We start from the raw sequence: 15357 nt of genomic DNA, 5'->3' as shown, positions 1-15357 counted from the left end.
CCTGGTGACTGCCCAGCCTGCAAGCCAGCAGCACCCCACAAGCTCCTCGTCAATAGACTCATCAACCCCTGGAAGCACAGGGGCACAGCTGGCACCATCAGGAAGCATCTGCTGAATATAAGTGGTTGAGGAAGATGACTGATGTCTGTGGACCTGGAGCCTACCAGGAAACTGTACCTTGTTTCCAGGCAGCAGAAATTTCTATTTTCCCTCCTTCATGTAAATTTGACAGACCTGAGGAGATAGAGGTGAGGAAGACTTGTTTTCTTCCTCAGGCTGCTAATAGCTAACAAGCAGCAAGGATTAAACAGTCCTGGGTGGGTGTGTTTGTTTGGAGGCTGCAGGTAAATGCAGCACCATGGGATATACCTGTCCTGGACCCGCCAGTGGGTCCAGAGGAGGCCACAAAGATGATCATGGGGCTGGAGCACCACTCCTATGAGGACAGGCTGAGTTAGTGTTGTTCAGCCTGGAGAAGAGAAGGTGCTGGGGAGAGCTTGTAGCAGCTTTCCAGGGGGCCTACAAGAAGGCTGGAGAGGGACTTTTTACAAGGGCATGTAGTGATAGGACAAGGGGTGATGGCTTCAAACTGGAAGAGAGGAGATTTAGATTAGCTATTAGGAAGAAATGCTTCCCTGTGAGGGTGGTGAGGCACTGGCCCAGGTTTCCCAGAGAAGCTGTGGCTGCCCCATCCCTGGAGGTGTTCAAGGCCAGGTTGGACGGGGCTTGGAGCAACCTGGTCTAGTGGAAGGTGTCTCTGCCCATGGCAGGGGGGTGGAACGAGATGATCTTTAAGGTTGCTTCCAACCTAAACCATTCTATGAATTTTCCTGGACAGTCCCTTCAGGGCACAGCAGGTTGCTCTGGTTGGGGAGTCACAAGTGATTAAAGACACTACCATCACTCAGATACACCACGGGACTGTAGCCAAAGCGCTGTGTGAACACCTATGACTCAGGTAGTCCTCGCCGCCCAAGCACAAGGCACAGGCTGAAGCAGGAGATCTGCTCCCAAAGCACCTGTCCCTGAGCTGGGGCACAGCTCAAACTCAATACAAGTGGAGAACAGGGCTGCTCACCAGCTCCTGGTCAGGACAAGCTGCTTGGAAATGAACACTGAGGACCAGGCACTAATTGCATCAGGCCAGGGAGCCACGTCTTCTCTGCGGCACTCGCCTGCTCTGGGCACAAGCGAGCTCATCAGCTGCAGCACACACAGTTTCAGAGCTGGGGAGCAGATAAATTCCCGTATCACAGGGCATTTGATCCAGGTCGATTCTCCTTAAGATCAAAACTGGATTTGGACTGAGCCCGTTTTGCTATGACAGCAGGCATACGGGGTATTTTCATATTGGCAGTACATGTGACAAGAGTGTGGAAAAATAAAACCTGATTTGGATTTTGCCCTGATGACTGTGGACTGATGCCCAGTCTGGCTCCCGCATCCTCTCAAGAGACACCAGCCAAGATAAGGCCTGGCTTTCCCAATAGGTTCCTTTTTTTAGTGCAGAAAAAAAAAAAAAAAAGATCAATTAAGAGGGAAAAAAACACAGAAATGTGTTTGGAGCGCATTTCTGGACATGGAAATGAGAAGGTGACTGGGAACAGTCAGTGTGGATTTACTGAGAGGTAAATCACATCTGACCATTCTGACTGCCTTTTATGATAAAACAGCCAGGTCTGTGAATGCCAGGAGAGCAGTGGATGCCGCCCAACCTCCACTCCCCAAACTATCCGCCACAATATTCTTGTGTCCAAGCTAGGAGTTTATGGTCTGGATGGGTGGGCAACTAGATGGGTAAAGAACCTGGCTGGGCAATAACTCAGAGGACAGTTGTAACGAGTCACACGCATGGGTCAGTCCTGGGAGTTTTCCTGTTTAACACCTTTGTCAATGACCTGGCAGAGGCAACAATGCACCTGCTGATAAAGTGCCGATGGTAACATAGTGGAGGGGGGGGCAACTGATACCCTCTAGGTCAGAGATGCCATCCTGAGGGACACAGACAGGCTGGAGGGATGGGCTGACCAGAACCTTAGGAAGTTCAACAAAGACTAATGCAAAGTCCTGCACCCAGTAAGGAGAACATCCTTGCAAAATAACATGCTGGGACCCAACTGGCCGGGGGGGGGCTTGGGGAGAAGAATGGTCAAGATGTCATCAAGATGGTCAGAGGCCTGGAGCCAGCCATCACAGACAACACAAGGAGAGGGTGAAGAAACAGGGCTTGTTCAGCCTAGGAAGAAGGCAGCTTCAGGAGGACCCAAGAGCAGCCTTCCAATACCTATGAGAAGGTTATTAACAAGACGGATTCAGGCTCTTCACCCTGGGGCACAGTGAAAGAACGCAAGTTAAAATGGTGGTTTAAAGTTCAGACTGGATATAAGGGAAAAGATTTGCTCTAGTGGGAAACATTTTTTTTTACCCATCTGGAGAGGTTGTGCAGCCTCCATCTTTGCAGGTTTTCAAGCCCTACCTGTTTAAAACCTTGAGTAACCTGGTCTGACCCCATAGCTGCCCCTGCTTTGAGCAGGAGGTTGGACTACAGACCCCCTGAAGTTCCTTGCCATCCAAGTTATTCCATGATCTGGACTACAAATGCAACATTGGGCTTTGCAGACATTTCAAGCCATGGTCTCTGTACCTCTTCACTCCCTGCCTCTGTGTTGGTGTCAAGAACATTCCTGAAACGGCCAGCTTCACTCATGTAGCTTAAGTATCATTCAGTTCAGGTCCTCCATGGGCTCTGTGTGCAGCATATAAGGAATGCGTTGCCTTCCTTGGGTAGACAAATGGAGCCACCCCTCATTCCTCAGACATCTTGTCACAAGTCCCCAGCCTGGGACGGCATCAGCGCTGCAGTCGGTATTATATACACCAGCCACTCTAGGAAGATGCTATTTTCCACCAGTATTTTACGGGACAAAGAGGCTGGGTGTGGTGTGGGCTCACACAGCAATGCTCCACAGACTGTACTCTGCCAGGCTTGTACTCTGCTGTCCATGGGGTACCTGTGTGTCTCCATTTGCCCAAGGTGATGGAGGTTCACCTTCATAGAACCAGAATCCAACAAATTTGGTTCCCAAGTGAAACGTGTAGTCTGGTACTGTTTCCATCGGGGAGACCCATGTAGGGACCCAGGCAGCCCTCATCCCTGCTCCAGCGCCCAGCACAGCCACAAGCAGGGAGTGTTGTTGCAAACTTTCCCCTGCCAGACCTGAGCTCCCTTTTTGTGGGCCAGGCACTGCACGCCAGACGACAGGGCATTTGGGTACAGTGAGTACAGGGGGAGTTTTCTCTATTTCTAATAATCAAGAAATACTGGACATCCACTGACAGAGGGTCTCCAAGCCCCCCCAAGCATATCCCTTTTCCCCCACTACATATCCACCCCTTGAATAGCTCTGCCCCCTCCTGGTGAGCATTCAGTCCTCCTAAACATGCAAGGAACAGAGCTGTGTTCCCTGCTGTCACCTAGGCAGGGCAGTGAAAGCCTAATGGTTGCTTAAACAACAGATTTTTACTTAAAAAAAAAAACAAAAACAAACAAAAAAAAACCCCACTCACTTCCAAAGAAAGTTTTCTTCCTGGTAAAGGCTGATGGAAAAAAGATGGGCAGGGTAGAAGCAGGACATCAGCCGCTCCCACTGCTATGATATGACCCGTGGTCCAGTCCCTCCATCCTAAATCTTTCTGTGCCCTTCCCACAGGCCCCCAGTCTGCCACAAGCTTCCCATGTCAGCTGGCTCTGCCTTTCAGGGCATACAAAACCAAGTTAAAGGACATGACACTTATGCCAAAACATCTGGGAGAAGACAAAAATCTTACATTCATCTCCATAGTGGGCGTCAGCTACAATTAGCTTTAGGAAAATAAATGCATATAGAGCGTTCCTTGACACCCTGCAGCCCATAGGCTTTGTACCTAGCTTGCAAAGCCTCAGGACAGAGGTTCTGCAGGCTTGCCTTGTCCAAATTTCTACCGACTTCTACTTTGTTTTAACTTGGCTTAGCTGTAATACCAATTTTTTTCTTCTGAACAGGTGGTTCTGGGCGATTTGTTTTCTTCTTACTTATCACTGCTTCGTACCACCCTAATTTTATGCAGGTTGTACTCTGTGTAGAATAAGGTATCTGCCACTAATGTACTGATACAATATTAAGAAATACAAGTCTGATATGATAGCAGAGACCTTGAAAAGTACAAAGGATGCGGTGTAGAGAAGTACAGCCACAGGATGATAACAGTTGGGGCAGAGACTTGGCCCTGGAGACTCCACAGCCATAAACAACTCCGGAGTGGTCAAATAAAGAAATACAGACCTGAAGGTGTTACTGTGAAAACTAGTTTTGTCCAGAAACAATGTACCCAACATATCCAAAAATTCATGAGATGTAACGTGGTGTCACACGATGGAAAAAAGGAGCATCTTGTGGTATGAATGACTTGATTACAGAGCCAGTTTTTGTTGCACAAATAAAAGGTAAGCAGTGGGTGTTTAATGGCAATCTACCATTATCCAGCAACTCTTCATGAACAGGAGTCAATTTTTCCACTATTTCTTTCCTGCTGCCAATAACGAGTGACTAGAACCTACTGAAGATCACTGCGCCAAGAACCCACCTGCCTAGCCCCTCTCACAACATTTTTCACAGCTTTTCCCTTCCATCAGTTAAACCCACTCCCTTAAGCCCACCTCCTGCTGCAGAGCACGCACGTGCCCCCTCTATGCCTCCATTGTATGCAAAACACCGCCAGCACAGTGATTTAGAGGAAGACTCAAGGACACTGCCATGCTCTTCACACATGCTTCCACCTGTGAAAAACGGCGGGGGAACAGGAGACATTAAACACAAAGGGAGGTCTCAGTCCCAGGAGGCTGCACACCGGCACAGCAAGGAGAAACCCCACATGGCACAATACACAATCCTGGATTTCAGTGACTGCTGCTGGCAGAGATCCCCCACTGCCAGAAGAGCTGGGTGCCCAGGCCAAGGCCCGTTCCTGGCAGTGGCTACCACATACATCAAATTCGAACCGCTCCTCTACTCAGTGGTCAGTTAAGTAAAATTGATTTTAAATAAACACAGCCTCTCTTGCCTTTAGCCCCACTATCAACCTGCTGCACTTTTAGCTTTGAAATATTGTCTCTTTCCCATTCCTTTTTGAAGACAGATATGGCTGAAAAACATGTATTATGAATCTTTTCAGTCCCTAAAGATTCAAATTACAGTATTAAAATTCATCTTTTCTCCACATGGTATTCTAAGAGCTTGGGTATAAAATAAGCACAAAAAGACTTTAAAGACGCAAACAAAATACCCTCACAGATCAGCCGCTCCATTTCTTAGTCACATTCCCACCAGGTCTTCTACATCAGTATTTTCAAGAAACACTTGAATGGGAATGGACTCTTTAATACAGAAGAAGCAGCAAGACAGGCAGGAAAATTCCTCTCCCACCCCCAACGAAAATACTCAGATTATTTCTGACTTGTTCAAAAAGGAAAATAGTATTTCTCCAATGCAAGTAAGGTAAATAAGAACTTGGAGACTTACAGTATATAAGAGGGAATTAAAAAAAAGGTGCACAGGCCTGCACTGTCTCTGCCAGCAGTAGTTGCTGCTGGTTTCTGTTCGTTACCAGTTAATGTACACGGCTTGTCCACTACAGATTGACCCTACTGAATGGCCAGAGTGTTGGGCCACTGACACCCATGAGGAGGCGATATTTCAATATTGCTTTTATCACAAGAGCACATAAATATAATTTACCACCTTCTATATCCTAATGCACTGTATTGCACAAGTCATCCTCAAAACAACAGCATGAGAAGCTCAAAAAGAAGGTGATTTTCCCTGGTAAAGGTCACGATGAAAAAGGGAAACAGACACACACTCATCTGGAGCAGGGAGGCTCAGAGCACAGAGTGAGTACAGTCCCCACAAGACAAGTTTCTATGAAACACAGAAGTGCTGGTCAGAAGGGGGCTCCAAAGGTCTCCAGGACAGCTTCCCACAGGACTATCACCAGCAGGTCAAGCCATGGCCTGTTGTTTCAAAATGAACTGGTGCACAGCCACCCAGACAAAGAAATGCAGAGATAGTAGGTGCCAAAAGTCAGCTCTGTAAGGAAAGTTTTGAAAATAAATTATCTCAGGATTGCAGGGAAAATAAAAGGAGAGGAAAGGCTCTTTAGAAACAATGCTGACACTTGCAACCACTCCATGAAAATAAAAACACCATTGCCAGGGTGCCACTTACCACAGACACTAATATTATTGATAACACCTTGGATCTGACACAGCCTCTAATTGATAGAAGACTTAAAGTGTGACATTTCATTTGGTAACCACTCTTGCTGCCTGCTGCAATCAAGTCAGCACAAGGAGGCAAAAAACCTAACTTTCTTTTGAGCTGTTGAGTTTCATTCTACTGAGACACTTTTTAAAACTCCCACTGTAAACTGACACAGAAAAATTTTTGCTGATCCTTTAAAACAGGAAAAAAAAAAAACACAAACCTTCTTTAAACTATCTAGTATTTCAGAGGGGGGAAAAAAAAAAAACAAACAAAAAACAAAACCCGCACCTTGGAACTTCAGGAATCTTCCTGCCTTGACAGAGCTTTATCAGAAGAGTGCAGTCTTAGACATAGTCCATCAGAGTAACCTTCCCGATACCCTCAGGAGGTCACCATAGTATAGGGCAGCTGATGTGGACCTACACTACTTTATCATGTTTTATAACTGCTCTAGAACAGATTAAGTTTACTGGTTTTTAGGATTTTGGAAAGATGGAAGTTTACCATAGACATTGCACCTTCTCTCAGACAGGAACGTTCTCTTCCCACCCCCGCACTCAGAAGAATGCCAGTGCTACCAGTAGAAACATTTGTGTTCCGTTTGAAATGCTCTGAGACTTGCACCAAGAACTCTTCTGTTTTGCTTCCTGTAGGCAGTTCTCTGGGGTTCACCTACCTCAAAAAAGCACATTCAGCTTGTGGTCTGCACTCTTATAGAGAAACACTACTTTCTAAAAAGAGATCAAACAGAGCAAGAATATGAAGCTTGACCAGTATACAAAGTGGCAATGATATTCTAGTGAAACCTAACTATGAGGAAAAAAAATATATTGCTTATACCAAGCAATTTTTATTTTCAAATGCAGCACCACATAAAATTTATCTGACTGACAGCCCTATGCGTAGACACAGACCCCCTTCATCCTCCCCACTTCACTGTTCAGCATAGCACAATCAGGCCAACTATGCACAAAATCATTTAGACCAGAAGAAAAATTTATTTGCAGCCTGTTACTCATTTCCTTATAAGTTAACAGCATTCACCTGGAAAAATCACCAAGAAAAAACATTTCATTTCTGCATTCAAATGAAGAAGAGATCAGGCACACTACATGGCTGGTCCCATGTGTGGAAGCTGCAGATGCTTTCAGTGCTCTTCACCTTGTTAACCTGGATAAAGGAGTACTCTTAAGGCTCTCCTGCTCGTAATATCGTAACTGCCTCTCCCAGAAGGCAAAACAGTGCAGAAAAAAAGAGGGCAAGGGTCCTCCAAGAATGCCATGGCCCACATGGCTTTTCATCAAGTAATCATCCTGATGTAACCATCCTTCCCTGATGTCTTGCCAAGAGATACCAATTAATTTTACCAGTGACACACACGTTCTTCCAAAATGAAAAGTGTTTTCCACTTTTTGCTCCCACCAATGTTTCAGAGAAGTCCCAAATTTCATTCTGTAGCCTACATCTTGCTGCAAATAATATCCACAGGGAAGGCTCTACATAGATTTTTGATAATGGTATTTTGCAGAATTACGGTCACCTTTCTTATTTGGAAAGGAGTTGTGTGGTGACAGGATATTACACTTGTATGCTTCTGCTTTAACTCCAGAGCCCAATTATAGCCAAACCTACAGGTGTGATGATCACATCCATCTTTGAAGACCGTGTGTATTAGGATCTGTATTTTCTCATGTGAGCAGCGATAGAAGCAGAAATCTCAGTGCTCCTCTTATTCTGGCCATAATAGTCCACAAAGTCACCATCTGGTCCGAGGAGATACATTATTATTGTGTGATCCACCTGCAAGAGAGTATATCGTGGCTTGGTAAAAAAGATCATAGAATCATAGGATACCAGGTTGGAAGGGACCTCAAGGATCATCTGTTCCAGCCTTTCTTGGCAAAAGCACGGTCTTGACAACATGGCCCAACACCCTGCCCAGCTGAATCTTTAAAAAGTCCAGTGTTAATGAATCCACCACTTCCCTGAGGAGATTATTCCAATGGCTAATTGTTCTCATTGGGAAAAATTTTCCTCTTGTGTCCGATCAGAATCTCCCCAGGAGTAACTTGTACCCATTACCCCTTGTCTTTCCCCATGACTCCTTGTAAAAAGGGAGTCCCCATCTTCCTTGTAGTCACCCTTTAAATACCAGAACATCCTGCGCATCTCTCAAAGTCAGCAGCTACAGCATCCCATTCTGTCTTTGGTTCAGTTGCCTGACAAGACTTCTCACCAAGAAGCTAAAGCAAGATAAGGAAAACCTCAGCATCACCTTGGAAACCTCTTCTTGTTTTACCCAAGAAAATAAATAGAGAAAACTAGTTGCATACTTAGAACGTATGCCTAAGCTGGCACCCTTCCTGCAGCACAGACAAGGGTGGGGCAAACCAACAGGCTAATGGTCTTTCCTGCTCGCTTTTCCCAGTTCCCTCTACTTCTCGTGATGCTCCATGACCCCTACCAAGATATTCGATCTCCTGCTGCCAACATGATGTAAATCCAATATAAACAGAGGTATTTCAGTAAACCAAGTTCACTGTCAGTGCAAACAATGTGACCAAGAGCATCACTGGGATACAAGAGCTGCAGATAGAAGACCTAGCACAGAGGGAAATGCATGTGCTGGGAGGGGGCTCCCTCTACTGTCCAAATTGAAATAACGTTAAAAAAATGTTCAAAGTAACAATTACTTGAACCTTCAAGGTATTCCAATTTGATTTATATAAAAATGAGCTCCACTTAATTTATTTAAAATGCCACTGCAAGTACTATCCACATCTAACTGTGACAACATCTTTATGAGCAAAGACACAAAATACTGAAAATGGAGGCCATAAATCTGCGAATGCTCAAGTGACAACTACATCTCACTGCCACTGGAGAAAAACAACTGAAATGTACTTACACAGCAAAAATACAACTGCATTTGAAATTAAGAAATCACATAAACATTTCCAGTACCACAAGCTAAAAGGATGCATAAAACGTAATGGGATTTCTGCCACTGAAAGATTGTTTCTCAAAATTTTATTTACAAATGTTTAATTCAAAATATTTTAACCAGTTTCAAGTGTTCAAGATAAGATCACAAAATCAAGTTCTAGAAGACAATTTTTTTTACGGAATCTGAATCACAATTTAGATCCTTCAACTGGAAAAAAATAAAAATCAGGTACCCTGCTCAGAGCATCTCAACTCCCCGGCCTATGGAAGGTTAAACACAGTCAGGATGGAGTGCAGTTTGTGTGAAAAACACCACTGTTTTTCAAGCTCTGCCTGGAGCCTGCACTGTTCCCACTGTATGTACATAAGATGATCATTCAAGTTTCAATGCAATCTTCTAAACCACAGAATAAAACAAGAAATTGGATGTTCTGGTATTGAGAATTATAAAATTGAGATTATTAAATAGGAACTAGGAATATTCAATACTTGGAAACTTCAAACAGAGGTTTAGAAATGATAATTTCTAAATGCTCATCTCAAGGCTCTTTTCAAGTCAAAACAAGCAGCAAAGGTTAATTGGCTGTAGCGCACCTCTTCCTCTTCCCCACCTCCCAGCAGCCGGCAGAGGAAACAGAACCCGCCCCTGCACAAACATCAGCCTTAATCACCAACTGGCACAACAGGTCCATGCAAGACAAAATGAGGGGGAAAAAAAAAAAAAAAAAACCAACCAACCAAACATCACTGGAAGAAATGATAGAGTAGTAATTACCTGGGTAAGTCTCAGGTAGGCACGAAACCAGCCTCAAGCTCTCCCTCCCGGTCTGCTGCTGCTACAGAGACCTGTGTCCTCTGGCTTATCTGCCCTGAACACAGAGCTCACTGCCTCTCAAAACCCTGAGCCTATGACAAATCCTGAAGACATGCAGGTATACTCTTCCTCCTTTGGCACCACATCTGGGGCTCTCAGGCTGCTCTCCTGCTCCCAATGAACTGGCCTTTCTTCCTCACCACCCTAGCACAGACCAGCTGTATTCTCACTGGATCCTGAATCCCTTCTCCTACTTCATTACACCTCTAGTCACATTCTCCAGTTCGATTTCACCCTCCAGACTCCCTTGAAACTGCTGTCATCTACAGAGCTATTTTCCCTGGCTGAAGCCCTGTACTTTCCCTTCAAGGCCATGCCAGAATCCAGGTGTGGTTTACTTCACAAGGAGCAGCACTCCTTCAGCTTTTCTGGCACCCTTCCATCATCTCTCCTAAACTTCGGTTCACTCATTTAGTGTCAGATTCTACAGACTTCTTCCCTCTCCTGAGCAGGCATCCTTTGCCAAGCTTGTTCCTGTAACCTATTCCTGCATTTCCACCATCCCCCTTTTACAAATCTGATTTTGAGCAGTATCTTTAGGTTGATTTTAGATTGATGCTAGATTGATTTAAATTGGTGTTGAATTTCTTGGCAAGCTTCTCTCCTCCGTTCAAATATAGTATCTTAGACACAGAGGTCTGTAGCTCTTGAGTTGCCACTTTATGCGAAAACAAGTTCTTGATCTCCCACTTCACGCCCCTTTTAGTAATGTAGAGCAGTGCACACCACCACTATGACTCTCTCTTCTCTCTACTGAGATGATGTGCTGCTCTTGCTGTTTCTTTCTATGCACCACTTTTTTGTTCCACCAATCTTTTTGTCTATGTGGATAAGTTATTTGCTACAGTGAGGTAGTTTTAAAAAACAGATTAAGAATAGACAATACTGGATTAGACCAAAACTAATCTGCATCAGCATCCTACCTCAATTAGAATCATAGAATGGTTTTGATTGGAAAGGACCTTGAAGATCATCCAGTTCCAACCCCTCTGCCACGGGCAAGGACACCTCCCACCAGCCCAGCTTACTCCAAGCTCCGTCCAACCTGGCCTTGAACACCTCCAAGGATGGGGCAGCCACAGCTTCTCTGGGCAACGTGAGCCAGGGGCTCACTGCCCTCAGAGTGAAACATTTTGTCCTAATATCTGATCTAAATCTCCCCTCTTCCAGTTTGAAGCCATCACCACTCATCCTGTCACTCCATGACCTCGTAAAAAGTCCCTCCCCAGATCTCCTGTAGCCCCTTTAGGGACTGGAAGGCCACATAACATCTCCCTGAAGCCTTCTTTTCTCCACGCTGAACAACCCCAACTCTCTCAGCCTGTCCTCATAGGAGAGGTGCTCCAGCCCTCTGATAATAGTGGCCAATAATAGTTGCTTTAAAGATGGTTATAAAACCAGCACCAAAAATATACTCTCTTCCTCTATTACCTCCCAGTTTCCAAACATTTTTAGCTCACAGGCTTCCTGAGCTAGGCAAGATTTCTGTGTATTTCATAGTCATCAGCAGATTCTTTATCCCAAAGACTAACAACAATTCTCCCCATGGACTCACATAAACTTCTACCCCTTTCATCTGTAGTGAGGGATTCCACTTCTCTCATGCCCATTTCAACAAGAACCTTCACCTTTCTTTTGGAACCTGTTTTCAGTTTTCTCTGATGCCGTTAGTTCTTGTAACAACAACAACAAAAAAATAAAGATCACATAATGTGTATCCTTACTCGTACGTACTTTACTTTTCCAGTCTGCTCAGGGTGGGGCAAGTGAGGAAGGCCTTGGCAGCAGCTCTGAGCCCTATAGCCAGTTCTACTCACTTCCAGAGAGGAAGATTTTGACTACCCAGTTTAGCTTCATTTAAACCTCAGTTTCCCCCTTCACACTATCACTCTACCTATTTTATTCCCACTTAATTTAGCATTAATGTGCTCTCTCTTCCAGGTCATTTGACAAGGGAGGAAGATCCCTGCAGTATCTGCACACAGACTTTGCATCATCCAAGACTCTTGCCAGGAAAACTCTGCTCCTTGGTGGCAATTTGGCAGGGAACAAGTTGTTGCTCACTTTCACCCCTCATTTCTCCCTCTTCCTATTGCCTTAATTTCCCAGTTGCATTTTCATTTTGGAGCACACAGGAAAACAGACAAAAATATTACACAACAGAAGAAAGTTCAAATTCCTGCCAGGTTTGCTAGCTCATATGCTATTCTGTATGCAGGCCTGGGACTGTACATTTTTAGAATGTGTTTCAGTGAGGTTCTGAGCTTCCAGGAGGGCACCTTGAGTCTGAGTAAGACATCTAAAATATAGCTTAAGGCATAGGTGCAACAAGGCTCTGCCATGTAGGACTTCAGCACAGATTGAAACAGCTGCCTTCTGATTTTAAAAATCTATATTCTGCTCTTACCCAAAGCCTTTCATTAGGCAAAGGCCCTACATTTACTTACTATGTAATCACTGTCTTCATCTTTGGGACCTTCGCTGTAATACACACGGTAAGCTTTGGCCACTTGGTCAATCTGTGCCTTGGTACCAGTCAATCCAATCAGCTTCGGAGAAAATTCTAGATAGGAAGACGACATTTAGACATTTTAGTGAAAAGAATCCCATCAAGAGCCTCCTTTTCAGTGCTCCGTATTACATGCTGTAAGACATTGAGGAAGAAAATGTAATACCTTTAACATATCTGGCAATGGCTTCTTTGTTGTCCCTCTCAGGATCAATGGTGATGAAAAGCGGGGTCAGATTAGGCAAAGATGGAATTTGATCTGTGACATTAACAATTATTATTTTTCTTAGAAAAACAAGTCATTTCTCACCTCCTTTCAAACAAGCTCACAGCCAAGCTAACGTAACATCAATCCCAGCCCATCCGAAGTGACAAAAAAAGCCATTTGTGAAGCTTAATTTATGTAATTTGTGAGTGAAGCAAATGCCACAAAATCAAACACTCTGTGCTTCTGCTGCGTGCAGCTACACTTCCAGCCTCTCAGCTAGAGACCGTGCCCTGCCTAGGAGAGGTGACAAATTGGCTCCGATGCAGAAAATGCCAGGGCATGACACGCGTACCAAAGCACACTGGTCAATACAACGAAAGCACGCCTGTGATGCTAGAGCAGAAAGATAGGTAAAGACACAATTCAGGTTCTTTCCCTCATGTTCCAGACACAGTCTTCGCTAGATGATTTTCACTGTAGCTCCTCCCTGCTCAGTTACTATTAGCCCCAGTCCGTAACTCTGCAGGGCCTGCAGGCTGAGAAACCCACCTCTCTCACACATCCTTCCCCCAGCCTCCATTCCACAGCACAGTCACTCTCAGAAGAGACTCTCACAGAGATTTGTTCTCAGAAAGAATAAAATAGAGGGGAAAAAATCCCTAATACACCCCACAACCACTTCTTGGCAAAAATACAATGCAATGGCACTGTTCCCTGTAACGTGTCACCGTCACATTTTATAACTAAGAAGTTCCCTGTTGCGGAAAAATCAGTGCTGTCATGCTCTAAATATCAGAACCTAGTGATAGTCAGATTGATGTGTGTATCACTTAGCAATCACTTAGTTAGTCAACTACTGAATAGTAGTCAACAGCATTTTTTTTTTTTTTTAAAGATCATCACTTATTATGATTTTCAGTGTTTTACCCCAGTAAACCTAGGCCTCCCATAAAAACAACGACTACACCAACTTAATTCCCATACCAATTTCGTCTACCACTTCAATCATTTTCTCCAGTTCATCAGGACAGATGTCAGGGCAGTGTGTGAAGCCAAAGTAGATCAGCACCCACTGGCCAATGTAGTCCTTGTTGGTCTTGGGCTGTCCCTCATGGTTGACGAGTGAGAAGGGCCCTCCTAGCAGTGGTTTCCCAATGCCTCGGTTTCGTTCCTTCTCCAGCTCTACAAAAAACAAGAGGGGATGAAACACATCCATGCCACGATCCACGCTGCCTCCCAGGTGAGCCTCAGAAGCCATCGCAGAGTAACAGACCAGGGCCTTCAGACATCAAGATCTACCAACACCCCTCATGCAGAAGCCCAATGTGGGCAAGACTTCCAAAAAAGCATTCCGTTTTGGGCAAAGTCAAATACATCACTAAACTCCTTCAAAACATAATAATCTTATTCATTGTCATCTGACTGTATTTTTAGGAGGAAAAAAAAAAAAAAAAAAAAAAAAAAGGGTGGAGTGAGGTGATTCTGCCCCTCTGCTCCACTCCAGTGAGACCCCACCTGGAGTACTGCATCCAGCTCTGGGGTCCCCAGAATAAGAAGGGCACATGAACCTGTTGCAGCAGGTCCAAAGGAGGCCACAAAAGTGATCAGAGGGCTGGAGCACCTCTGCTGTGAGGACAGGCTAAGAGAGTTAGGGTTGTTCAGCCTGGAGAAGAGGCGCCGGGGAAACCTTAGAGCAGCCTTCCAGTGTCTGAAGGGGGCCTACAAAAAAGCTGGAGAAGGACTTTTTACAAGGGCATGTAGTAATAGGACAAGGGAATGGCTTCAAACTGGAAGAGGGGAGATTTAGATGAGATATTAGGAAGAAATTTTCCACTCTGAGGGTGGTGAGGCACTGGCGCAGGTTGCCCCGAGAAGCTGTGGCTGCCCCATCCCTGGAGGTGGTCAAGGCCAGGTTGGACGAGGCTTGGAGCAACCTGGGTTGGGGGGAGGTGTCCCTGCCCAGGGCGGGGGGACTGGATGGCCTTTAACGTCCTTTCCAACCTAAACCATTCTATGGGGGGAAAAAAATAAAGAGATTAAAGACAGGTACCTGGCTTGCTGTGAAACAGAAAAAGATCAGCATCCTTTGCAAACTGATATATCCTAAAAACTATAATATCCCTGGTTTTCAGCTTTAAAAACATGAAAATGAAACCAGTAAGCAGTTACTGCAGGAGAAGGAACCTGCAGAGAAAACCCCACAAAGCCTCTGCACTGCACCGACTGGCAGCGGCGCGCACAACCCAACGCCAACGACTCCCGCAGACGAAAGCGTTCTCAAACATGATTGCAAAACGCTTAACCTCGAAGGCGCTTTTGGATTTTTGAAAGTTTTCTGTGGCGCTTATGCCCGCGCAGTGAGGTGAAGCGGCAACTGCGCGAAGCGCGGCTGGATTCAGCGGGGTGCCGAAGCGGGTAAAACACAGCCGAGGGCGAAAAGCGCATCGCCTGAATAAAAAAAAAAAAAAAAAAAAAAAAAAAAAAAAAAAAAAAAAAAAAAAAATTAAACAGAACAAAA

At 45.0% G+C, this 15357-nt stretch overlaps 1 protein-coding gene across 1 annotated transcript in view; it reads right to left on the bottom strand.

The window, feature by feature from the left end:
- Positions 1 to 7736: 7736 nt before the first annotated feature.
- The window catches only part of LOC104294714 (protein SCO1 homolog, mitochondrial), a 14567-nt gene continuing 6946 nt past the window's right edge, over positions 7737 to 15357 (bottom strand). The window contains 4 exon segments of the mRNA XM_009894358.1: positions 7737 to 8102; positions 12570 to 12685; positions 12798 to 12890; positions 13824 to 14021. Coding sequence (XP_009892660.1) covers positions 7974 to 8102; positions 12570 to 12685; positions 12798 to 12890; positions 13824 to 14021 — 536 coding nt within the window. The 3' untranslated portion in view covers positions 7737 to 7973.

This window comes from Charadrius vociferus, unplaced genomic scaffold (genome assembly GCF_000708025.1).
Source record: "Charadrius vociferus isolate BGI_N301 unplaced genomic scaffold, ASM70802v2 scaffold121, whole genome shotgun sequence".
Classification (NCBI taxonomy): Eukaryota; Metazoa; Chordata; class Aves; order Charadriiformes; family Charadriidae; genus Charadrius; species Charadrius vociferus.
This window is presented reverse-complemented; position numbering and strand designations above follow the sequence as displayed.